Source organism: Myxine glutinosa, chromosome 6 (assembly GCF_964187855.1).
Source record: "Myxine glutinosa chromosome 6, kmMyxGlut1.1, whole genome shotgun sequence".
NCBI classification, from domain to species: domain Eukaryota; kingdom Metazoa; phylum Chordata; class Myxini; order Myxiniformes; family Myxinidae; genus Myxine; species Myxine glutinosa.
This window is the reverse complement of record NC_136266.1, coordinates 56,289,285-56,314,083: the sequence shown is the minus strand read 5'-3', so window position 1 is coordinate 56,314,083 and position 24,799 is coordinate 56,289,285. Positions and strand designations below refer to the sequence as shown.

Below are 24,799 nucleotides of genomic sequence, written 5' to 3'. Positions count from 1 at the left end.
GAAGTCGGTGATCCTGCCTTATTCTCCCCCAACAGACCGAGGAGGGGTTTGTGGTCAGTTTTCAATGTGAAATGTCGGCCATAAAGGTACTGGTGAATAGGGACACATACTCCAAAATACTCCAATACCTACTCTACCTACTCCACTCCAGTGAATTTCTCCATTCACTCCAGTGAATACCTACTCCAAAAATGCAAGAAAATGCCTCGCGGTTAATCTGCCCATATTGACGTTCCGTACTTGACAGTTTCCCCGATGCATATGCAACAGGTCGCAAAAGACCAGCATTGTCGGTTTGCAATAGTGCACAACCTAATCCATAAGATGAACTGTCACAGCTCAAAGTGAGCTCTTTCGTCGGGTCATAATGTACAAGCAATGGTGATGTGCATAGCAGGGACTTTACATCCCTGAAGCCTTCTCTTGAGCAGAACCCCATTTTAAATGAATGCCTTTGCGCAACAAAATGTGCAACGGTTCCAAGACAGTACTCAGATTTTGTAGGAAATTACCAAAGTAGGTTAACATTCCGAGAAAAGCCAGAAGCTCAGACACATTGGTGGGAGCGGGAACGTGCTTAATAGCTTCCACTTTACCTGGTGAGGGCAAAATGCCTTTCCGCATGATTCGGCCTTTCTGCAAAATGCTTTTCCGGAGACCAAGGCCTGCACTGGAGAGACGGCTTAGCACTTCATTCAGGTGTTGGAGGTGTTCCGGGCTGACTGACCAGTCAACAATACATTGTCCTGAAACACAACCGTGCTGGGTACGGTTCTTAATAAGTTCTCCATTTTTCACTGGAAAATGGGCACGGCGGACCGAATGCCAAAAGGACATCGATTGTACACAAACAATCCACGGTGTGTATTGATACAAGTGAAAGTTTTAGATTCGTCTGAAAGTTCCATTTGTGCATAAGCATTCGTCAGGTCTAACCTTGTAAATGTCTCACCTCCCATGAGAGCCGTGAACAGGTCCTCGGCATTGGGCAGAGGATATCCATCCAGTTTTGAATGACGATTTATGGTGATCTTGTAGTCCCCACAGATACGCAAGCTCCCATCAGCTTTCAGCATGGGTACAATTGGAGCAGCCCAGTCGGAGTATTCAACTGGAGCGATGATTCCTTCATCCAGAAGATGATCGAGCTCCTGCTCAATTTTTGCTCACATCATGTACGGTACAGGTCTTGCCATACGGAAAATAGGCCTAACCTCGGCATCCACATGAATCTTAACCTTGGTGCCTTTAAAAGTGCCCAAACCATCACGAAATAGATCAGGATACTTGTCGACAATCGATGCACATCCAGCACTGGTGGACACACGGTTCACCTTATGCAAGTTGAGTCTGATGACCTTTAACCAGTCTCTGCCAAACAAATCTGGACCCTTGCCCTTTATGACAAGCAACGGTACAGCATGGGACACACCATCGTACTCAACGGACACAATGGCTGAGCCGATCACAGACACATTTTCGCTGGTATATGTCTTCAGTTTGGTCGACACAGGTGTGATCTCCGGAACCCCTCCCTGTGGATACAGCGAGGTGAACATGCCTTCACACATGATAGATCTTGAAGCGCCATTATCGATCTCCATTTCCACAGGGGAATGATCTGTGACCCGTCACAACAAACGGAGGTTCATTATTCCTGGTGTCCACAGAGAAAACTGAATAATTCTCACCTTCGACTGGGGTAGCGCCTGATGTGCTGTTGGTTACGTGAAGCATGCGATCTGTTGGCTCTGCGTTGTCATTGTCGACATCCACATGGTGAGTGAAAGAGGTAGGTCTGGGACATCGGCCTTGCAGATTTTTAATATTTTGTATTTTTTTGTTTGTATACAAGATCGAGGCTCATGTAAGAGCTCACATCAATCACAAAAAAAAAAACGGACACACAAACATACAAAAAATGGAGCAAGAGACAAGATGGGGAGAGAGAGGGAAGGACACAAGTACAATAGCAGAGAACAGGGACAACAGAAGATCTGTGGGAGGGAGAGGGCTTGGGGGGAGGAGGCATGGGAAGGCGGGGGTGGGAAAGTATAAAACACATGGACACTGCTGGAACTTCCAGGAAAGAAAAAAGTCGGTATTTCAAAAAAAAAAGTGGATTTGGGTGAATTAACGGGGGTAGAAAAGATCAAGGTTTTGGATGGGGAAGATAGGAGATGGTGGTGAACAACTGTTTTAAAGACCTGGAGGGAGGAATGGGATTGAAGAGAGTGAGGGAGTTTGTTCCAGAGGCGGGAGAAAAAAGGAATGAAAGAGTGAAGGTGAGCAGAGAGTCTCGATTTTGGCAATTTCACCAGAAGAAGGTTACTAGCAGATCTTGTGCGACCTGTAGGAATATTTGGGGGACAGAGCCCAGAGAGAGCTGGGGGAGCTAGGCCGGAGAGGAGTCGGTAGAAGACAGAAAGATCACCAACCTGCCTGCGGTGAGTGACTGAAAGGCTCTCAGAGTTAGCTTCATCGCGGGAGATTCCAATGCTTCAGAAAGCTTTGGTTTCAACAGCGTGAAGCCGAGCGAGGTGTGAGGCAGGAGGACCGGCCCAGAGGGGAGAGCAGTATTCCATTGAGCTGCGGATGAAAGCCTTGTATGTGGTGAGGAGCTCAGGTGTGCCAAGGAAGGACTTCGCACGACGGAGTGCGAAGGACATGGAAGGCCAATGAAGGGCAAGGAAGGACATGGAAGGAGGAAGGACATGAAGGAAGGAAGGACAAGAAGCCAAGGAAGGACATGCCCAGTCGGCGACTGGCTTTGGAGGCCAGCTTGGAAATGTGGTTTCCCCAGGATGCCCCCTCTTCCCACAGGTGTGGCACGTGAATTGTTTACAACGACATTGGAATGCGCCAAGTCCACCACCGCAACGCCTGAAGGTCATGCCACCAGTCTTCTTGGGACGGTACATCTCGCGGGCAGATGGAGGTGGAGAAATACAACACTTCTCTTTGTAAGTTGTGACTGTGCACATCCGGCGTTGACCTTGTGATGATGACCCATCGACTCTCATCAGCTTGCATACACGCAGTGGCGACGGTAACCTTCTTCTGGTCTGGATCTGTCTCCGAGAGCAGTTTACGCAAGATGGAATCGCTGTTAATTCCAATCACAAAAAAGCCTCTCAACATCTCGTCCAGTCTTGCGCCAAACTCACAGTGTTCAGCCAGAGAGTCTGAGAAAAACTATTTCTTGGAAACCGCTGAATGGAAAAAATTTAAACTTGCCACATTGTCAAGTACTCGAATGGAGTACAAAACATGTTAATGATGACATCGTCGGTGAAGTGGTATACTAGCCATAAATGTTTTAATCAAATGCCTTATCCTAAAAATCTGAAATTGCATGCATATTATCTATGCATGACCCATTTGTATTGAAATATATAAATTTATGACATCATAGGTCACATAGTTTGGCAGCCATATTGGATTTAACCTAAAACCTTTAAAAAACTTCTCCCAAACCACCAAAGCGATCGACTCAAAACTTTACGTGTGTCATTGACTAGGCATTGCGATTAAAAGTTGATCACGAAAACATCATCGGTCACATGGTGTGGCAGCCATATTGGAGTGAAGGAAAATATTAAATAATTATATCTCAGAAACCGCATACGCTATTGATGCGAAACTTTCCAAATGTCATCTAACACCACTGCTGCACTTAGTTTGAAAATTATGTCGTAGGTCACGTGGTTTGCCAGCCATCTTGGATAGAAAAACGAATCTTATCCGATCACCATGAAACTTCACAAATGTGATCCCCTACCCATACATATGCAGAGTGTACATTTTTATGTCATATGTCATGTGGTTTGGGCCGTTTGGCAGCCATATTAGCTTGAAAGCCGATATTAAAAAACCCTTTCTCTGAAACGGATTCACCGATCGATGTGAAACCTCTCATGTCTAGTAAAAAATGTGATACTTGAGAACAGCTGAAGAGATTTAAATCAAACTTGTTTGTTTTTAGGACAGTAAACGAGGGCATTTACCCGTTGCCATGGGCGGCGACTACGCGGAGGCATATTGGCGACGGAGTCAATGTTAATTCGGCCTTGTAACCTTGTATTTGTGTATTCAGCTTATGGTCACGTGGGTTCTGATGACGTCAGTTCTGCTTGGTGAAACGGACCGACTTCTTCACGTGAACGAGTGGTGAAGCTTAATGAAGCTATTGCTGTTAAGACTCCAGCGAAGCATCCTGTGGAGTTAATCTATAAAGTGCTAATGAATATTCAGAGGGTGAAGGGATAAGAGTGGCGTTTCGTAATAGTGGATAATAGTAGAGTATCGACTCGTTGCCTTGGGTTGCTGACTGCATCACTTCCACATCTCTGTCTCTGTGTGTCAATGGACACGTCACTTGCTGACCGGTTATAGTAGAGTGCCTGTCATGTCTGGTGGAGTGCACTTCTCTCGAGCACACGTTGGTTGGAACTTTTTTTGTTTTTGGATAAGTTTTGCATGTCTCAGGTGTTTCAAGCAGAGGTCAAGAACAAAGATCAGTGGATTGTTCAGGTTTTAATGAACCAGGTTCTGCTAGCACGTTTCACAAGCGTCGCCATTCCCACCAGTGCGATCCACGCATGCGCACCCGCTTCACGCACTGTACAATAGTGGTGGGCAGAATCGATTCCAAAGTACTCGATTCTCGATTCCAACCATGGAATCGAATAGTGAATCAGAATTGACGTCAATTCGGAGTACTTCCGTGAAATAAGCGATTTTTGGTGGGAATTATTTTTTCGTATGGAATGTGATGCACCGAAATGATCGTTATGATCTCCTGAGTTGTGGCAGTTTTTATATCCTTCCATTTACAAGATTTACAAGCATGGCATTCCATTTACAAGATTAATAATAAAAGCAATGATAACATTGTAACAAAGCATATACTTTATTCATTTCTATCTATAATTCCAGTAATCTCTGAACGTCTGTACGTCTGTACGTTTGTTTGTCTGTGACCGCTGTTTCTCGACAACCACGGGTCCGATATACTTTTAACTTGCCAGGTATATTGCTGGGGACCCGAGGATGTGCCTTTTCAAGGTTTCATATTAATCGGACAATTACTTACCGAGCTATGTCCAAAAAACGATTCAACCAATCAGAGAGCAGCGAACGATCGCGTGTGCCGAACGTGGAGGACACACTCTGCCTCGGATGGCACATTTGACAGCGTATTCATTTATTTCACGTTTGCAAACTATGTTGGCGTTAAACTATGTTTTAAAACTAATAAAACCGAATTTGCGATTCATTCGCTTTCCTGCGCGTTTGTGCACGCGATGGCGATTTCTTTACCAAACTCCGGAAGCCGTTCGCTTTGGACCAAACCATTGCATGTAAATAGAGGGGGGGGGATTGTCACCGTACTCGCAAGCCGTTCGCTTTGGACCAAACCATTTCATGTAAATAGAGGGTGGGGATATAATTTTAGATATAGATATAGTACGGGCAATGCCCTAGTTAATACTAATACTATTAACAACAAAAATAATATTAGTGTAAGTTGGCAAAAATAACAACGATCGTATATCGCAACATAACAACGATCGCTGCTACTTCCATTGCCCTCACAACAGACAGCTGGACATCTTGTCAAACTCAGGCTTATATCACCATCACGACCCACTTCCTTGACAGTGATTGGAATGTGCATGCTGTTGTCCTTGGCACATTGCAAATGACTCATGAGCACACAGCAGACAACATCGCAAAGGAACTCTTAAAAGTACCCGAGGATTGGAACATTACCAGAAGAATATCTGTCATAGTGACAGACAATGCTGCAACTATGGTAGCTGCTGGTACTCTCCTCAAATGGCATCATCTCCCTTGTTATGCTCATAGTCTGAACCTAATTGTCAAGGATGCAATGAAGGGAAGCAAAATTCTCAAAAATCTGCAAATAAAAATCAGAATTCTGGTAAGTCACTTCCATCACAACGTGAAAGCCATGGACAGACTGACTGAGATCCAAAGTCAAAACTCAATGGCTTCAACAAAGCTGATCCAGGACGTTGAAACTCTATGGAATTGCACATAGGCCTATTACATGTTCAGGTGTATCATCGAACAACATGTCCCTGTTTCACACTTGGTCTATTCGGTAAAATGCATGTGGCCTTGAGTGATGAAGATGTGGAAATTTTAAAGGATGTCATGAAAGTTCTGGAGCCATTTCAGGCTGCAACAGTGGAAATGTCAGCAGAAAAGCACAAACTCTATCAAAGATGATGCCTTTGACAAAGGCAATGTACGAAATCATGTCCCACAGTCAGTCGAACAAGAATCCGTTTGCTGCGGAACTTCAGAAGTTCTCACGTGCCGATGCCATTGATAAGACAAAGTTACAGACGAATCAATGAAATGGCACAGACAGAGGAAACACATATCAGTGAAGAACGTCACGTTGAAGTGATCCAACAACAATCACCGACAAGCAGCCGAGCCCCGGTGAGGGTGAACCTTTGGGGCCGTTGTAATGACAACATCACACGATGGAAAGCTTCAAGATCAGCACCAGCAGATGCCATCTATCTATAATTGCAGTAATCTCTGTGTGTGTGTGTGTGTGTGTGTGTGTGTGTGTGTATGTCTGTGTGTTTGTCTGTGACCGCTGTTTCTCGACGACCACGGGTCCGATATACTTGAGACTTGCCAGGTATATTGCTGGGGACCCGAGGATGTGCCTTTTCAAGGTTTCATATTAATCGGACAAGTAGTTACCGAGCTATGTCCAAAAAACGATTCAACCAATCAGAGAGCAGCGAGCTATCACGTGTGCCGAACGTGGCGAACAGACTCTGCCTCGGACGGCACATTTGAGAGCGTATTCATTTATTTCACGTTGGCAAACTATGTTGGCGTTAAACTATGTTTTAAAACTAATTAAAACTAATTTGCGATTCATCATAACTGCGATATGCGACCTTCCGGACAGTCAAATGAGGACGTCACTTCCGGACTTACGGATAGTCATAGTGACGCTGAACGTGGCGAGCAGACGCTGCCTCGGACGGCACATTTGAGAGCGTATTCATTTATTTGACGTTGCAATCTGTGTTGATTGTTGTAAGGTACGATCGATTGTAGTACATACATATTTATATTTTGTACATATTCATTACGGGCACGTCACGGGTACGGGTACGGTACGGGTACGGTTCCGGGTACGGTACGGTTACGGGTACGCCACGTACGGGCACGTCCTAGTTGTTGAAATGCGCAGATACTTGGAGGAAGAAAACATCCCGAGGGCTAAAGATTCTCTGCTCTGGTGGAGAGTGAATGAATCATCATTTCCCAAGCTTCACAAAATGGCCAGAAAATACCTTTGTGCTCCTGCAAATTCCGTTCCTGCTGAGTGTTTTTTTTTTTCCAAAGCAGGGCAGTTGACATCAGCGAAAAGGAACAGGATAAAACCCAAACATGTGGACATGATGTTGTTCTTGAACAAGAATAATGGTTTATAATTATTTGCAAACCACTCTCGTTGTAATCAAAATTGTCATTTTGATCCAAATGTGGATAAAACTGTGAACATGATGTCATTTTTTAACAAGAATGATTGATAATTGTTTGCAAATCACTCTCGTTGCAATTGAAATTTGTCATTTCGATACAATATTATTTTTTTCATTGTATTAAAAAAAAAAAAATTAATTCGTGTTTTTTGTAAAAAAATAGAGATGTTTCATGAGCCTCAACCCGACGTTTTACTGCTCTTTCCAATTAAAAACAAAGATTGATGATTTAAAAAAAACCACTCCCACATTCCTCTGTCCCTTCTCAGCATCAGTCCATATGTAATAGTTCCCATCCTTCAAAACCCCCCAAAAAAGAAAACGAAAAAGTACTCGATTCATCAATTCCTCGAAAAAAGTACTCAGAATCGTAATGGAGTCCATAAATTCCTCGAAAAAAGTACTCGGAATCGTACTCGATTCCATCAATTCCTCGAAAAAAAGCACTCGGAATCGTACTGGATTCCATCAATTCCTCTAAAAAAAGTACTCGGAATCGTAATCGATTCCATCAATTCCTCGAAAAAAAGTACTCGGAATCGTACTCGATTCCATCAATTCCTCGAAAAAAGTACTCGGAATCGTACTGATTCCATCAATTCCTCGAAAAAAGGTAATCGGAATCGTACTCGATTCCATCAATTCCTCGAAAAAAGTACTCGGAATCGTACCGATTCCATCAATTCCTCAAAAAAGTACTCGGAATCGTACTGATTCCATCAATTCCTCAAAAAAGTACTCGGAATCGTACTGATTCCATCATTTCCTCAAAAAAAGTACTCGGAATCGTACTGATTCCATCAATTCCTCGAAAAAAAGTACTCGGAATCGTACTGATTCCATCAATTCCCCGAAAAACGGTACTCGGAATCGTACTCGATTCCATCAATTCCTCGAAAAAAAGTACTCGGAATCGTACTGATTCCATCAATTCCTCGAAAAAAGTACTCGGAATCGTACTGATTCCATCAATTCCTCGAAAAAAAGTACTCGGAATCGTACTGGATTCCTTCAATTCCTCGAAAAAAAGTACTCGGAATCGTACTGATTCCATCAATTCCTCGAAAAAAAGTACTCGGAATCGTACTCGATTCCATCAATTCCTTGAAAAACAAGTACTCGGAATCGTACTGATTCCATCAATTCCTCAAAAAAAAGTACTCGGAATCGTAATCGCTTCCATCAATTCCTCGAAAAAAAGTACTCGGAATCGTACTCGATTCCATCAATTCCTCGAAAAACAAGTACTCGGAATCGTACTCGATTCCATCAATTCCTCGAAAAACAATTACTCGGAATCGTACTGATTCCATCAATTCCTCGAAAAAAGGTACTCGGAATCGTACTCGATTCCATCAATTCCTCGAAAAAAAAGTACTCGGAATCGTACTGATTCCATCAATTCCCCGAAAAGGTACTCGGAATCGTACTCGATTCCATCAATTCCTCAAAAAAAAGTACTCGGAATCGTACTGATTCCATCAATTCCTCGAAAAAAAGGTAATCGGAATCGTACTCGATTCCATCAATTCCTTGAAAAAAAGTATTCAGAATCGTACTGATTCCATCAATTCCTCGAAAAAAGTACTCTGAGTCATACTGATTCCATCAATTCCTCGAAAAAATGTACTCGGAATCGTACTGATTCCATCAATTCCTCAAAAAAAGTACTCAGAATCGTACTGATTCCATCAATTCCTCGAAAAAAGTACTCTGAGTCGTACTGATTCCATCAATTCCTCGAAAAAAAGTACTCGGAATCATACTGATTCCATCAGTTCCTCAAAAAAGTACTCGGAATCGTACTGATTCCATCAATTCCTCAAAAAAAGTACTCGGAATCATACTGATTCCATCAATTCGTCAAAAAAAGTACTCGGAATCGTACTCGATTCCATCAATTCCTCGAAAGAAAGTACTCGGAATCGTACTGATTCCATCAATTCCTCGAAAAAAAGTACTCGGAATCGTACTCGATTCCATCAATTTCTCGAAAAAAAAGTACTCGGAATCGTACTGATTCCATCAATTCCTCGAAAAAAGGTACTCGGAATCGTAATGATTCCATCAATTCCGACAAAAAAGTACTTAGAATCGAATCGATTCCAAAATTCCCAGAATCGCCCATCACTACTGCACAACATCCGTGTAGTGGTCTGGAGAGGAATGAATAGTGGTGTGAAAGAATGACTGGAAGGGAATGAGTTCCGCCCAAGGAAATCTCGGAGTAGTAGATAAATGATAGTTAGCGGGACCCTGCAATTTTTTTTCTGGAAGTCGTTCTGCAGTTGGTGCTGTTAGTAGAAAGTCGTTCTGATTGCAAAAGTGTATTGATGGGAAGATGGGCTGGGAATGTGACTTGTGGAAGGTAGCGAGTTGTTGTAAAGGGCACCCCTGGCGCTAGGAGTACACTGGCCAGGAGTAGGCCATGGGACCCTGAGGGGCGAGCTAAATTGATAGTCCAGGGTATCCAGAAAGAGCACCTGAGGGCCACGTGCCAGGGTCAGGTAGGGGGAGAGGGGTGGGGGAGGTGTGGGAGAAGCCAGGGAGAGCTCTCCCATAATTTGATGAGGAGCATGTAAGCTCGGTGGCAGCCTCGAGGGTTCAGGGTGCTGTGTTGTGCTCAGGGTGAGTACCCAGATGGGTAGGCCTGCATATGGAGCCACACTTCCCATCCACAATATTGTGCGGTGGCATCGGGTGAAAAGTTGAGTGTCAGGCCGGAAACGGTCAAAGCACCAAGTGCCAAATCAGTACCGAGTGCCGTTCTAGTTTAATCGTTTGGCAAGATTTGAACCCAGGCTATGCAACTCAAAGGTGAATATCCATACCGTACCTCAAAGCTATCCCTGCCAGCTCGAACACATTACAAAGGTATGGTCCCACAACTCACAAGAGAGACAAGCGGTACATTACAGGTATACGAGAGGTGTGGACAACTCCATTATTTTCGGTGCTCTTACAAAGCATCCCTCATGGAGGGGTGATCACCATGACTTCCCGTCGTGCTCTGTTGTGATTTAGTTGCAGTCTTCGGACGTCACATGTTGCATTAGATTTGGCGGCACCATGACAATAATGATGACGTCGCTTGCTTTTTAATGAAAGCACGTTCACCTCGAGTGTAACAATACTCCGGATGCTGAACGAGCGTCTCATTTCCCACCTCATCACTTCATTAAGCTTGTCCGTTTGTGCAGACGAGCGGACACGTGTCCGGTTCGAGCTCATTTAAACATCTCCACCAGATTGCATCGTCACTTCGCCGACTCCGAAACTTTTGTAAAACTTTCACAAGAAGTTTCCGACGCCGTCGCACTAATGGTGCAGGTAATTAGTCCAGGATGAACCGTATCTTGTCTATTTAGTGTTGCCCCAACTCCCAGGGTATCGACATGAAATATCTAAATTTACACGTTTTAACATCACCACGTAATACCGTTGTTAACAAATCTCATTTTTCCTAATAACATGCTGCCATTTAAACTTTTAACACAGTGTTCTTATAGGAAATTTGTACCCATGCTGTGTTCCGTCCGTGTAGACCATGAAGTACAACCACCAGTTATAATGATCACAAAATGGTCGATAACAGGCTATTATTTAACGAGATGTAAAAATGGTCACAGATGCAAGCAACAAAAACTGGGATGAACTTTTTAATTATTACCTCCGCCACCAAAAGTCACCCCTATTTGTCCGTTTGTCTGGGAACAAAATATCTCAAAAAGTTGTGGACGGATTCGGACGAAATTTGGAAGAGATGTAGCGTATGTGACAAGGACGAAATAATTTTGGTGAATATCCGGATTCGGATCCGGCTACTAGAATTTTTTTTAGTGATACTTCACCATTGGGAGATAGGGCCAAAAACGATACATAGCGGGATATCTCAAAAAGTTGTGGACAGATTCGGACGAAATTTGGCAGAGATGTAGCGTATGTGACAAGGACGAAATAATTTTGGTGAATATCCGGATTCGGATCCGGCTACTAGAATTTTTTTTAGTGATACTTCACCATTGGGAGATAGGGCCAAAAACGATACATAGCGGGATATCTCAAAAAGTTGTGGACGGATTCGGACGAAATTTGGAAGAGATGTAGCGTATGTGACAAGGACGAAATAATTTTGGTGAATATCCGGATTCGGATCCGGCTACTAGAATTTTTTAAAGTGATACTTCACCATTGGGAGATAGGGCCAAAAACGATACATAGCGGGATATCTCAAAAAGTTGTGGACAGATTCGGACGAAATTTGGCAGAGATGTAGCGTATGTGACAAGGACGAAATAATTTTGGTGAATATCCGGATTCGGATCCGGCTACTAGAATTTTTTTTAGTGATACTTCACCATTGGGAGATAGGGCCAAAAACGATACATAGCGGGATATCTCAAAAAGTTGTGGACGGATTCGGACGAAATTTGGCAGAGATGTAGCGTATGTGACAAGGACGAAATAATTTTGGTGAATATCCGGATTCGGATCCGGCTACTAGAATTTTTTTTAGTGATACTTCACCATTGGGAGATAGGGCCAAAAACGATACATAGCGGGATATCTCAAAAAGTTGTGGACGGATTCGGACGAAATTTGGCAGAGATGTAGCGTATGTGACAAGGACGAAATAATTTTGGTGAATATCCGGATTCGGATCCGGCTACTAGAATTTTTTTTAGTGATACTTCACCATTGGGAGATAGGGCCAAAAACGATACATAGCGGGATATCTCAAAAAGTTGTGGACGGATTCGGACGAAATTTGGAAGAGATGTAGCGTATGTGACAAGGACGAAATAATTTTGGTGAATATCCGGATTCGGATCCGGCTACTAGAATTTTTTAAAGTGATACTTCACCATTGGGAGATAGGGCCAAAAACGATACATAGCAGGATATCTCAATAAGTTATGGACGGATTTGGACGAAACTTGGTGGACCGGTTGGGTGTCTGACAAGGAAGAATAGATTCGATTTTGGTGAAGATCTGAATATGGTTTCGGATATGAGAATTATTTAATTTTTTAAGTGATTCTTCACCATTGGGAGATCGGGCCAAAAACGATACATAGCGGGATATCTCAATAAGTTATGGACGGATTTGGACGAAACTTGGTGGACCGGTTGGGTGTCTGACAAGGAAGAATAGATTCGATTTTGGTGAAGATCTGAATATGGATTCGGATATGAGAATTATTTAATTTTTTAAGTGATTCTTCACCATTGGGAGATAGGGCCAAAAACGAAGCATAGCGGGATATCTCAAAAAGTTGTGGACGGATTTGGACAAAACTTTGTGGACAGGTTGTGTGTGTGACGAGGAAGAATGTTCAATTTTTCTGAAGATCCGGATCCGGCTAGTATAATTTTTTTAGTGATTCTTCACTATTGAGTGATATGGCCAACCAGGCGGAGGTATGCTCTCAATTGAGTGCCATTCTAGTTGTATATTAGATGACGTTATATCTATACTACAATAAACGATGGAACTCTGTCCACAAGCGTGGGAATTAAGTTTATATGAGTTAATATAAATGTACATTTTGACACAATTTCAACTCATGGCTCGTGTGCACTCACCTTTGACCTGTCTAGCCTGGGTTCGAATCCCGACCCAGCTATAAACTGTCATCCTGGTGTTTTACAAGGAGGGAGAGGGATGCGCCGTGCATAAGATAGATCAATTGTGACTTAATGTGCGTATTTAATAAGTAAACGGGGAGAGCGAAAATTACAGTTTATTCCCAAAGATACGCACCGTATACAGTACTTAAAAATTTACATCGACGTTATGCACTACATGACCAAAAGTATGTGGACACCCGAACATTGAACATCTCATTCCAAAATCACGGGCATTAATATGGAGTTGGTCCCCCCTTTGCTGCAAGAACAACCTTCACTCTTCTGGGAAGGCTTTCCACTTTATGTTGGAACATTGCTGTGGGGATTTGTTTCCATTCAGCCACAAGAGCATTAGTGAGGCCAGGCACTGATGTTGGGCGATTAGGCCTGGCTCCCAGTCGGCGTTCCAATTCATCCCAAAGGTGTTCAATGGGGTTGAGGTCAGAGCTCTGTGCAGGCCAGTCAAGTTCTTCCATACCGATCTTGCCAAACCATTTCTGAATGCTGTTGCTGTTTCAATCACAGTTTCCGTGTTCACAGTGGGAGGGGAGGGGGTGGGTTGAAGAGTTGTGTTGGGGTGGGGGGCGATGGGGTTAAGACAGGGTTTGAATGCTTGGAATGTGGAGAGGATTGAAGCCTTAGGGTTGGAAGGGGCAGGTTGAGGACTTGGAGTTTGTGAGAGCTGAGGGGTGGGTTGGGGGAGGGGTTGATCTTCTTCTTTGTTCGAATGCAGCACAAGGGTGCAGGGTAGTATCATTGGCTGAGGGTGCAGCTGTGCCTCTGATGCAATGCCCTCTGCTGGTTATAGCAGAAATTTGGAATTTTGCCCATGCTGCCAGTGATAGCTCGCGAAGGATACCATTGGATCTTTAACGTCCACCAATTAATGCTGGCAGACAGGACACCCACTTAACGTCCATTTAATGGACGGCCCACAAGTCGATGAATCACATCTGTGTGTGTGTGTGTGTGTGTGTGTGTGTGTGCGTCTGTGTGTGTGTATGTGTGTGTGTCTGTGTGTGTGTGTCTGTGTGTGTGTCTGTGTGTGTGTGTGTGCGTGTGTCTGTCTGTCTCTCTGTGTATGTGTGTGTGTGTGTGTGTGTGTGTGTGTGTGTGTGTGTGTGTCCGTGTCCAGCCCGTAGCTATTTTACCATTTGAGCCTTGTCACCATAACCTAAAATAATCAATTTTCATCCAATTACCATTTGAGTTTTGTCATCAGACTTTCAACACCCCTTAATAATTTGGGCAAAAGGTCACAGGTTAACATCAAATAAAATCGTCTGTTTTCAACCAATTGACCTGAAATGTTAAGGACTTGCATATTGTGCTACTGAATTGGTGCACCAATCAAAAGCTAGAAACCATTTTATTTTAGATGAAAAGGTCAAAGGTCAAGGGTGCAAAATTTTTCAGGACTGACCTATTTTTTACCTTGACCTAATTTTATGGTCATGATCGCATTATAGTCATTTTAACATTTTCACCACAACTTGACTAAAGTTTGTCCAATCAGAACTAAATTGCACTCTCCAGATAGTTTAGTGCAAAGAGCATTGAAACTTAATTTACATCATGCTCCTCCGAGTTAAAGGTCAAGGTTTTACACCACTAGGGGGGTACTAAACCACCATTTAGTATTTTCTTCCTTTTTTCTGCCAATGTCTGAGCTGGATCTCAGAGCTGGGTGGGACTTTCAGAATGAAGTTTTGCATCAATAATGGGAATAAAAAGTATGTGGGGTCGACGTAACTTTTTTGACCTTGACCTAATTTTCAGGTCACATTCCAATTATAGACATTTAAACATTTTTCACCAAAACTTGAAGGTTTTTTTTTTTTTTTTTTGTATACAAGATCGAGGCTCGTGAAAAAGCTAACATTAATCACACAAAAAGTCAAATAGACACACAAAACATAAAATAAGGGGAGCGGTAGACAAATGGGGAGAGAGGGGGAAGGACACAAACACAACATTTGAGAGCAGGGACATCGAGAGAACTGTGAGAGGGAGAGGGCTTGGGGGGAGGTGGGAAAGGTATAAAACATATGGACACAGCAATACAAGGACTTCCAGGAAAGAAGTTGGAATTTCAAAAAAGTGTATCTGGGGTGAATTAGCGGGGGTAGAAAAAGGTTTGTCCAATCGCAACTAATTGCCCTCTCCAGCTAGCTAAGAGTAAGTCGCATTTGCTCTTAATTTACATCATAGCTCTCCGAGTTAAAGGTCAAGGTCAAATGGCAGTCTGAAAAAAAAACGTTTTTCGTCATCGCTTAATTTTGCCAATGCGGAATCTCAAAGCCATTATAATTGTGTACCTGCGTTGAAGCTGTGCACTTGATATTTGATTGGTGCCCTTGTACCTTTTTCGGATTGTGACCCAATTAACAAAAAACACTTTTTTGATCATAACTTCAATAATTTTCCTCCGATTTTCATGATGTTGAGTTTTATGGATAGACTGTAGACGGGGACACCTTTTCTTAATCTACTCTGTATCCACAAATGTTGGAAGATAAAGGTCACATGGTGGGTCAAACAAAATATGCCATCATTGGATTGCCAGTCAGGTAGGCGTACCTTTGGCGATCGTTTTGTGATCGCAGGTATCTACTTCTAGTTTATATTGGGTTTGATGTCACCGAGATTAGAGCGACGTATGATCAGAATTCAGAATTGCCTTTTCTGCTTTTCCTTGTCCTGTTTGCATGATCTGATGATTTGGCAGGAATAATACACCAGTTTTGAGAGGAGACAAGTATTGTTATTCAGTATAATTACAGGCTGGCTCTGACAGGACACCAAACAACCGGTGCAAGAGCAGAAAGATATACGGTACCTCATTCTTGAACAAGTGGAGCACACTCTGCCTGAAACCTCTGCTCTTTAAGCGGTGCGCAAGTACAGTGCGCTGTTCGGTGCACTGTCGACAATGACAATGGCAACGTCGTTCTGTTTTTATTTGCCTTTCAAATTAATGGAGAAACCTGATCAGAGAAATAATAATGATTTAGATTGTAGAAGAACATAATAATTTATAATATCTTAATACCTTACTGAATACAAATTGAATACAATACACTTTCACCATAGTGATACTGATAGTATAACTATTATGTCATCATGATGTACAATATATTTTTGCTGGAGTGTCGCAGTTACAGACACCATAAGATAATAATTGACAGCGCTTTTTAGTTGATATAGAAATAGATTAAAAAGAAAACCTAGCAGAGGATGGTTTCGATCCATCGACCTCTGGGTTATGGGCCCAGCACGCTTCCGCTGCGCCACTCTGCTATGGATTTTTGAATGTCTGATTTTATAATAATTATTTTGTAATAAACGTTTATTTATGAGTAATAATCTCTTTCTGGTGAAACTACCGAAACCCAGGATCACTGCTTACTTCTACTCACTTTTGTACCCCACTTGTGGGACGAACTTCCACGTCCTCTTCAATCTCATTCTTCCCTCCCGTTCTTCAAGACAGCAAGACCAACATCTCAGATCATCCCCAATCGATGACCATGATCCTTTCTTCCCCCTTTAACCCAAATTAACGCCCACCCCCAATCCCTCCTCCCGGCTCCCTCCAAATTTCCAGTTTTCCCTCATTGCAGTTTCCTTCTGTATCCATTCTTGTCCACTCCATGCATCTTCTCCATCCCTTCATTCCTCCCCACACCCATTGTTTGTCCAAGTCTCCCTGATTCATGTCTTGTTGCATCCTGTCGTGTCATGGTGCTAGTACTAGCTCGCTCTTCCACGAGCCTTGACTATGTATACAAAAAGGGGGGATGCAGGAGGCATGGTGCTGCTATCAGAGGGTGTGGTACTCGTACTCGTACTCCACAAACACAAATTAAAGCAGTCTGCACATTCTGTTTGCCTTGGATGTGTCCTGGAAAAGCTGGGGTGTTCCGTTAACAAATGGCTTGTTATCGCATTCCAAGCGAGTCGTTCCGTATCAACCGCTTTGCAAGCCGCTCGCCTAGCCGCTCGAGGAAGCTCGTACCAATATGGCGCCCGCGCACTGCATCATGGGTACCCGAAAGGCCTCCATTCAACTTTTAGCGCCAGGTCTGCACAGATGTAAGACAATGTAAAACACCAAGAGCAGAATCACACCACCAAGTCCTGGTGTAGTTCGCAACATAATCCGTTGGATGTAGAATATTTTAAAGTCAAAAAACAACAACAACAACAAATGCTACATGGGCGGAGTTTATTGTCGCCACGCCCACTTAGCTGGCGCCATTCGACTTTCACGGCGGGAAACGTAGATGTTGTTGTGCTTGAACTTGTGAGTTTTCGACATCGAGCAGTAATTCAACGGCACGGCAGGATGCTGGAGGGGAGGAGCACAAATCCGTTAATTTCTTCAGTAGAGAGTAAAGGCCAAAATGAAACTGGTAAGATCCATTTAAAAAGCAGCCTCGGTTACGTTATGGCATTTATCGCGTCTGCTCTGAGTCTGGGAGGTCGGCGGTTTGAACCCCGGCAGATGGATGAGGCTATGCGAGGTTCAGTATTTTAAAAGGATATAGCACGGACAAACAACCATAGGTTGGAAACAATTGCGTAGGCTTTATGCCATGGGCCTAATGTATGAGTAATGGCCTCCTCCGATGTAGTTCCTTGTAATTATTTATTATAAGTTCGAAACTGCCCGTGTTGAGGTGAAGCGGAAGGCTGGTGTGGTGAGGATGGCATGATGAGGGATGGCATGATGAGGGATGCAATGAATAATGAGGGATGGCATGGTGAGGGATGGCACGATGAGGGATGCAATGAATGATAAGGGATGGCATGGTGAGGGATGGCATGATGAGGGATGGCATGGTGAGGGATGGCATGGTGAGGGATGGCACGATGAGGGATGCAATGAATGATGAGGGATGGCATGGTGAGGGATGGCACGATGAGGGATGGCACGATGAGGGATGGCACGATGAGGGATGGCACGATGAGGGATGCAATGGTGAGGGATGCAATGGTGAGGGATGCAATGGGGAGGGATGCAATGGTGAGGGATGCAATGGTGAGGGGTGGCATGATGAGGAATGACATGGTGAGGGATGGCTTGGTGAGGGATGACATGTTGAGGGATGGCATGGTGAGGGATGGCATGGTGAGGGATGACATGGTGAGGGATGATATGGTGAGGGATGACATGGTGAGGGATGACATGGTGAGGGATGACATGGTGAGGGATGGCATGGTGATTGATGGCATGGTGAGGGATGACATGGTGAGGGATGACATGGTGAGGGACGACATGGTGAGGGACGACATGGTGAGGGACGACATGGTGAGGGACGACATGGTGAGGGACGACATGGTGAGGGACGGCATGGTGAGGGACGGCATGCTGAGGGACGGCATGCTGAGGGACGGCATGCTGAGGGACGTCATGCTGAGGGACGGCATGCTGAGGGACGGCATGCTGAGGGACGGCATGCTGAGGGACGGCATGCTGAGGCATGCTGAGGGATGCAATGGTGAGGAATGGCATGCTGAGGGACGGCATGCTGAGGGACGGCATGCTGAGGGACGGCATGCTGAGGGACGGCATGCTGAGGGACGGCATGCTGAGGGACGGCATGGTGAGGAACGGCATGGTGAGGGACGGCATGCTGAGGTATGGCATGCTGAGGGATGGCATGCTGAGGGATGGCATGCTGAGGGATGGCATGCTGAGGGATGGCATGCTGAGGGATGGCATGCTGAGGGATGGCATGCTGAGGGATGGCATGCTGAGGGATGGCATGCTGAGGGATGGCATGCTGAGGGATGGCATGCTGAGGGATGGCATGCTGAGGGATGGCATGCTGAGATGGGATGGCATGCAGAGATGGGATGGCATGAGAGATGGGATGGCATGAGAGATGGCCATGCTGACTATCTCTGTATCTCTGTATCTCTATCAAAGTCTATCTCTGTATCTCTATCAAAGTATCTCTATCTCTGTGTCTCTATCTCTCTATCTCTATCTCTATATCTGTCTCCATCTCTGTGTCTCCTCTGTCTCTATATCTCTATCTCTGTGTCTCTATCTCTGTGTCTCTATCTCTGTATCGAAATCTCTGTGTCTCTATCTCTGTGTCTCTATCTCTGTATCTCTGTCTCTGTATCTCTATCTCTGTGTCTCTATCTCTATCTCTGTATCTCTATCTTTGTGTCTCTATCTCTATCTCCGTGTCTCTATCTCTGTATCTCTATCTCTCTATCTCTATCTCTATCTCTGTCTCCATCTCTGTGTCTCCTCTGTCTCTATATCTCTATCTCTGTGTCTCTATCTCTGTGTCTCTATCTCGGTATCTATATCTCTGTGTCTCTATCTCTGTGTCTCTATCTCTGTATCTATATCTCTGTATCTCTATCTCTGTGTCTCTATCTCTATCTCTGTATCTCTATCTCTGTGTCTCCTCTATATCTCTATCTCTATATCTCTATCTCTGTGTCTCTATCTCTGTGTCTCTATCTCTGTGTCTCTATCTCTGTGTCTCTATCTCTGTGTCTCTATATCTATGTCTATCTCTGTATCTCTATCTCTATCAAAGTATCTCTATCTCTGTGTCTCTATCTCTATCTCTATCTCTGTGTCTGCTCTGTCTCTATATCTCTTTCTCTGTGTCTCTATCTCTGTATCTATATCTCTGTGTCTCTATCTCTGTATCTATATCTCTGTATCTATATCTCTGTATCTATATCTCTGTGTCTCTATCTCTGTGTCTCTATCTCTGTATCTCTATCTCTGTATCTCTATCTCTGTATCTCTATCTCTGTATCTCTATCTCTCTATCTCTATCTCTATCTCTGTATCTATATCTCTGTGTCTCTATCTCTGTGTCTCTATCTCTGTATCTCTATCTTTGTGTCTCTATCTCTATCTCTGTGTCTCCTCTATCTCTATCTCTATCTCTGTGTCTCTATCTCTGTGTCTCTGTCTCTATCTCCGTGTCTCTATCTCTGTATCTCTATCTCTCTATCTCTATCTCTCTATCTCTATCTCTGTATCTCTATCTTTGTGTCTCTATCTCTATCTCTGTGTCTCCTCTATCTCTATCTCTATCTCTGTGTCTCCTCTATCTCTATCTCTGTGTCTCTATCTCTGTGTCTCTATCTCTATCTCTGTGTCTCTATCTCTATCTCTGTGTCTCTATCTCTATCTCTGTGTCTCTATCTCTGTATCTCTATCTCTGTGTCTCTATCTCTACCTCTGTGTCTCCTCTATCTCTATCTCTGTGTCTCTATCTCTGTGTCTCTATCTCTATCTCTATGTCTCCTCTATCTTTATATCTCTATCTCTGTGTCTCTATCTCTGTGTCTCCTCTATCTCTATATCTCTATCTCTATCTCTGTGTCTCTGTCTCTATGTCTATCTCTGTATCTCTATCTCTGTATCTCTGTATCTCTGTGTCTCTATCTCTGTGTCTCTATCTCTGTATCTCTATCTCTCTGTCTCTATCTCTATCTCTATCTCTATGTCTCTATCTCTGTATCTCTATCTCTGTGTCTCCTCTATTTCTGTATCTCTATCTCTGTGTCTCTATCTCTGTATCTCTATCTCTGTCTCCCCTCTATTTCTGTATCTCTATCTCTGTATCTCTATCTCTATCTCTGTATCTCTGTCTCTGTATCTCTATCTCTCTATCTCTCTGTCTCTGTATCTCGATCTCGATCTCTCTATCTCTATCTCTGTGTCTCTATCTCTATCTCTGTATCTCTATCTCTGTGTCTCTATCTCTATCTCTGTATCTCTATCTTTGTGTCTCTATCTCTATCTCCGTGTCTCTATCTCTGTATCTCTATCTCTCCATCTCTATCTCTGTATCTATATCTCTGTATCTATATCTCTGTGTCTCTATCTCTGTGTCTCTATCTCTGTGTCTCTATCTCTGTGTCTCTTTATCTATCTCTATCTCTATCTCTGTATCTATATCTCTGTGTCTCTATCTCTGTGTCTCTATCTCTGTATCTTTGTCTCTGTATCTCGATCTCTGTGTCTCTATCTCTGTGTCTCTATCTCTGTGTCTCTATCTCTGTGTCTCTATCTCTGTGTCTATCTCTGTGTCTCTATCTCTGTGTCTCAATCTCTGTATCTCTATCTCTGTGTCTCTATCTCTATCTCTGTATCTCTATCTTTGTGTCTCTATCTCTATCTCCGTGTCTCTATCTCTGTATCTATATCTCTGTATCTATATCTCTGTGTCTCTATCTCTGTGTCTCTATCTCTGTATCTCTATCTCTGTGTCTCTATCTCTATCTCTGTATCTCTATCTTTGTGTCTCTATCTCTATCTCCGTGTCTCTATCTCTGTATCTATATCTCTGTATCTATATCTCTGTATCTATATCTCTGTGTCTCTATCTCTGTGTCTCTATCTCTGTATCTCCATCTATATCTCTGTGTCTCCTCTATCTCTATCTCTATCTCTGTGTCTCCTCTATCTCTATCTCTGTGTCTCTATCTCTGTGTCTATCTCTGTATCTCTATCTCTATCAAAGTATCTATCTCTGTGTCTCTATCTCTCTATTTCTATCTCTATCTCTGTGTCTCCTCTGTCTCTATATCTCTATCTCTGTGTGTCTGTCTCTGTATCTCGATCTCTCTATCTCTATCTCTGTATCTCTATCTCTGTGTCTCTATCTCTGTGTCTCTATCTCTGTGTCTCTATCTCTGTGTCTCTATCTCTGTGTCTCTGTATCTGTATCTCTATCTCTGTGTCTCTATCTCTATCTCTGTATCTCTATCTTTGTGTCTCTATCTCTATCTCCGTGTCTCTATCTCTGTATCTATATCTCTGTATCTCTATCTCTGTGTCTCTATCTCTGTGTCTCTATCTCTGTGTCTCTATCTCTGTGTCTCTATCTCTGTGTCTCTATCTCTGTGTCTCTATCTCTGTGTCTCTATCTCTGTGTCTCTATCTCTGTGTCTATATCTCTATGTCTCTATCTCTGTGTCTCTATCTCTGTGTCTCTATCTCTGTATCGCTATCTCTGTATCTCTATCTCTATCTCTGTGTCTCCTCTATCTCTATCTCTATCTCTGTGTCTCCTCTATCTCTATCTCTATCTCTGTGTCTCTATCTCTGTGTCTCTATCTCTATCTCTGTGTCTCCTCTATCTCTTTCTCTGTGTCTCTATCTCTGTGTCTCTATCTCTGTGTCTCCTCTATCTCTATATCTCTGCTATGTCTATCTCTGTATCTCTATCTCCATCAAAGTATCTCTATCTCTGTGTCTCTATCTCTCTATTTCTATCTCTATCTCTGTGTCTCCTCTGTCTCTCTATCTCTATCTCTATATCTGTGTCTCTATCTCTGTGTCTCTATCTCTGTATCTATATCTCTGTGTCTCTATCTCTGTGTCTCTATCTCTGTGCCTCTATCTCTGTATCTCTGTATCTCTATCTCTCTATCTCTATCTCTGTGTCTCTATCTCTGTGTCTCTATCTCTGTGTCTCTATCTCTGTGTCTCTATCTCTGTGTCTCTATCTCTGTGTCTCTATCTCTGTGTCTCTATCTCTGTATCTCTATCTCTGTGTCTCGATCTCTATCTCTGTATCTCTATCTTTGTGTCTCCATCTCTCTCTCTGTGTCTCCATCTCTGTATCTCTATCTCTCTATCTCTATCTCTCTATCTCTATCTCTATCTCTCTATCTCTATCTCTGTATCTATATCTCTGTGTCTCTATGTCTGTGTCTCTATCTCTGTGTCTCTATATCTATCTCTATCTCTGTGTCTCTGTCTCTATGTCTATCTCTGTATCTCTATCTCTATCTCTGTATCTCTATCTTTGTGTCTCGATCTCTATCTCCGTGTCTCTATCTCTATATCTCTATCTCTCTATCTCTATCTCTATCTCTGTATCTCTATCTCTGTATCTATATCTCTGTGTCTCTATCTCTGTGTCTCTATCTCTGTGTCTCTATATCTATCTCTATCTCTGTGTCTCTGTCTCTCTGTCTATCTCTGTATCTCTATCTCTATCTCTGTATCTCTATCTCTGTGTCTCCTCTATCTCTGTATCTCTATCTCTGTGTCTGTATCTCTGTGTCTCTATCTCTGTGTCTCCTCTATCTCTATATCTCTATCTCTATGTCTCTATCTCTGTGTCTCTATCTCTGTATCTCTATCTCTGTGTCTCCTCTATTTCTGTATCTCTATCTCTATCTCTGTATCTCTATCTCTGTATCTCTATCTCTGTATCTCTCTCTCTGTATCTCTGTCTCTGTATCTCTGTCTCTATCTCTGTATCTCTATCTCTGTGTCTCCTCTATCTCTGTATCTCTGTCTCTGTATCTCGATCTCTCTATCTCTATCTCTGTATCTCTATCTCTGTGTCTCTATCTCTGTGTCTCTATCTCTGTGTCTCTATCTCTGTGTCTCTATCTCTGTGTCTCTATCTCTGTGTCTCTATCTCTGTGTCTCTATCTCTGTGTCTCTATCTCTGTGTCTCTATCTCTGTGTCTCTATCTCTGTGTCTCTATCTCTGTGTCTCTATCTCTGTGTCTCTATCTCTGTGTCTCTATCTTTGTGTCTCTATCTCTATCTCCGTGTCTCTATCTCCGTATCTATATCTCTGTATCTATATCTCTGTGTCTCTATCTCTGTGTCTCTATCTCTGTGTCTCTATCTCTGTGTCTCTATCTCTGTGTCTCTGTCTCTATCTCCATCTCTGTGTCTCTATCTCTGTATCTCTATCTCTGTATCTCTATCTCTATCTCTGTGTCTCCTCTATCTCTATCTCTATCTCTGTGTCTCCTCTATCTCTATCTCTGTGTCTCTATCTCTGTGTCTCTATCTCTGTGTCTCTATCTCTGTGTCTCTATCTCTGTGTCTCCTCTATCTCTATATCTCTGTGTCTCTGTCTCTATGTCTATCTCTATATCTCTATCTCTATCAAAGTATCTCTATCTCTGTGTCTCTATCTCTATTTCTATCTCTATCTCTGTGTCTCCTCTGTCTCTATATCTCTATCTCTGTGTCTCTGTCTCTGTATCTCGATCTCTCTATCTCTATCTCTGTGTCTCTATCTCTGTGTCTCTATCTCTGTGTCTCTATCTCTGTGTCTCTATCTCTGTGTCTCTATATCTGTATCTCTATCTCTGTGTCTCTATCTCTGTGTCTATATCTCTATCTCTGTGTCTCTATCTCTATCTCTGTGTCTCCTCTATCTCTATCTCTATCTCTGTGTCTCCTCTATCTCTATCTCTATCTCTGTGTCTCTATCTCTGTATCTATATCTCTGTGTCTCTATCTCTGTGTCTCTATCTCTGTGCCTCTATCTCTGTATCTCTGTATCTCTATCTCTCTATCTCTATCTCTGTGTCTCTATCTCTGTGTCTCTATCTCTGTGTCTCTATCTCTGTGTCTCTATCTCTGTGTCTCTATCTCTGTGTCTCTATCTCTGTGTCTCTATCTCTGTGTCTCTATCTCTGTGTCTCTATCTCTGTGTCTCTATCTCTGTGTCTCTATCTCTGTGTCTCTATCTCTGTGTCTCTATCTCTGTGTCTCTATCTCTGTGTCTCTATCTCTGTGTCTCTATCTCTGTGTCTCTATCTCTGTGTCTCTATCTCTGTGTCTCTATCTCTGTGTCTCTATCTCTGTGTCT

At 43.1% G+C, this 24,799-nt stretch overlaps 1 protein-coding gene and 1 non-coding gene across 3 annotated transcripts in view; one reads left to right on the top strand and one right to left on the bottom strand.

Annotated features, from left to right (window-relative positions):
• Nucleotides 1-16,406: 16,406 nt before the first annotated feature.
• Nucleotides 16,407-16,478, bottom strand: TRNAM-CAU (transfer RNA methionine (anticodon CAU)). Its single transcript has one exon. It is a non-coding gene; the product is annotated as a tRNA-Met (tRNA).
• A 929-nt stretch (nucleotides 16,479-17,407) lies between these two features.
• Nucleotides 17,408-24,799, top strand: part of LOC137429804 (SKA complex subunit 1) — a 97,941-nt gene continuing 90,549 nt past the window's right edge. The window contains exon 1 of one of the 2 annotated variants that reach the window (XM_068120060.2): nucleotides 17,408-17,593. In XM_068120060.2, the coding sequence (XP_067976161.2) occupies nucleotides 17,527-17,593 (67 nt within the window). In that variant the 5' untranslated portion in view covers nucleotides 17,408-17,526. The remainder of the gene's footprint in view (nucleotides 17,594-24,799) is intronic. The other variant, XR_010984950.2, reaches the window with a different exon arrangement.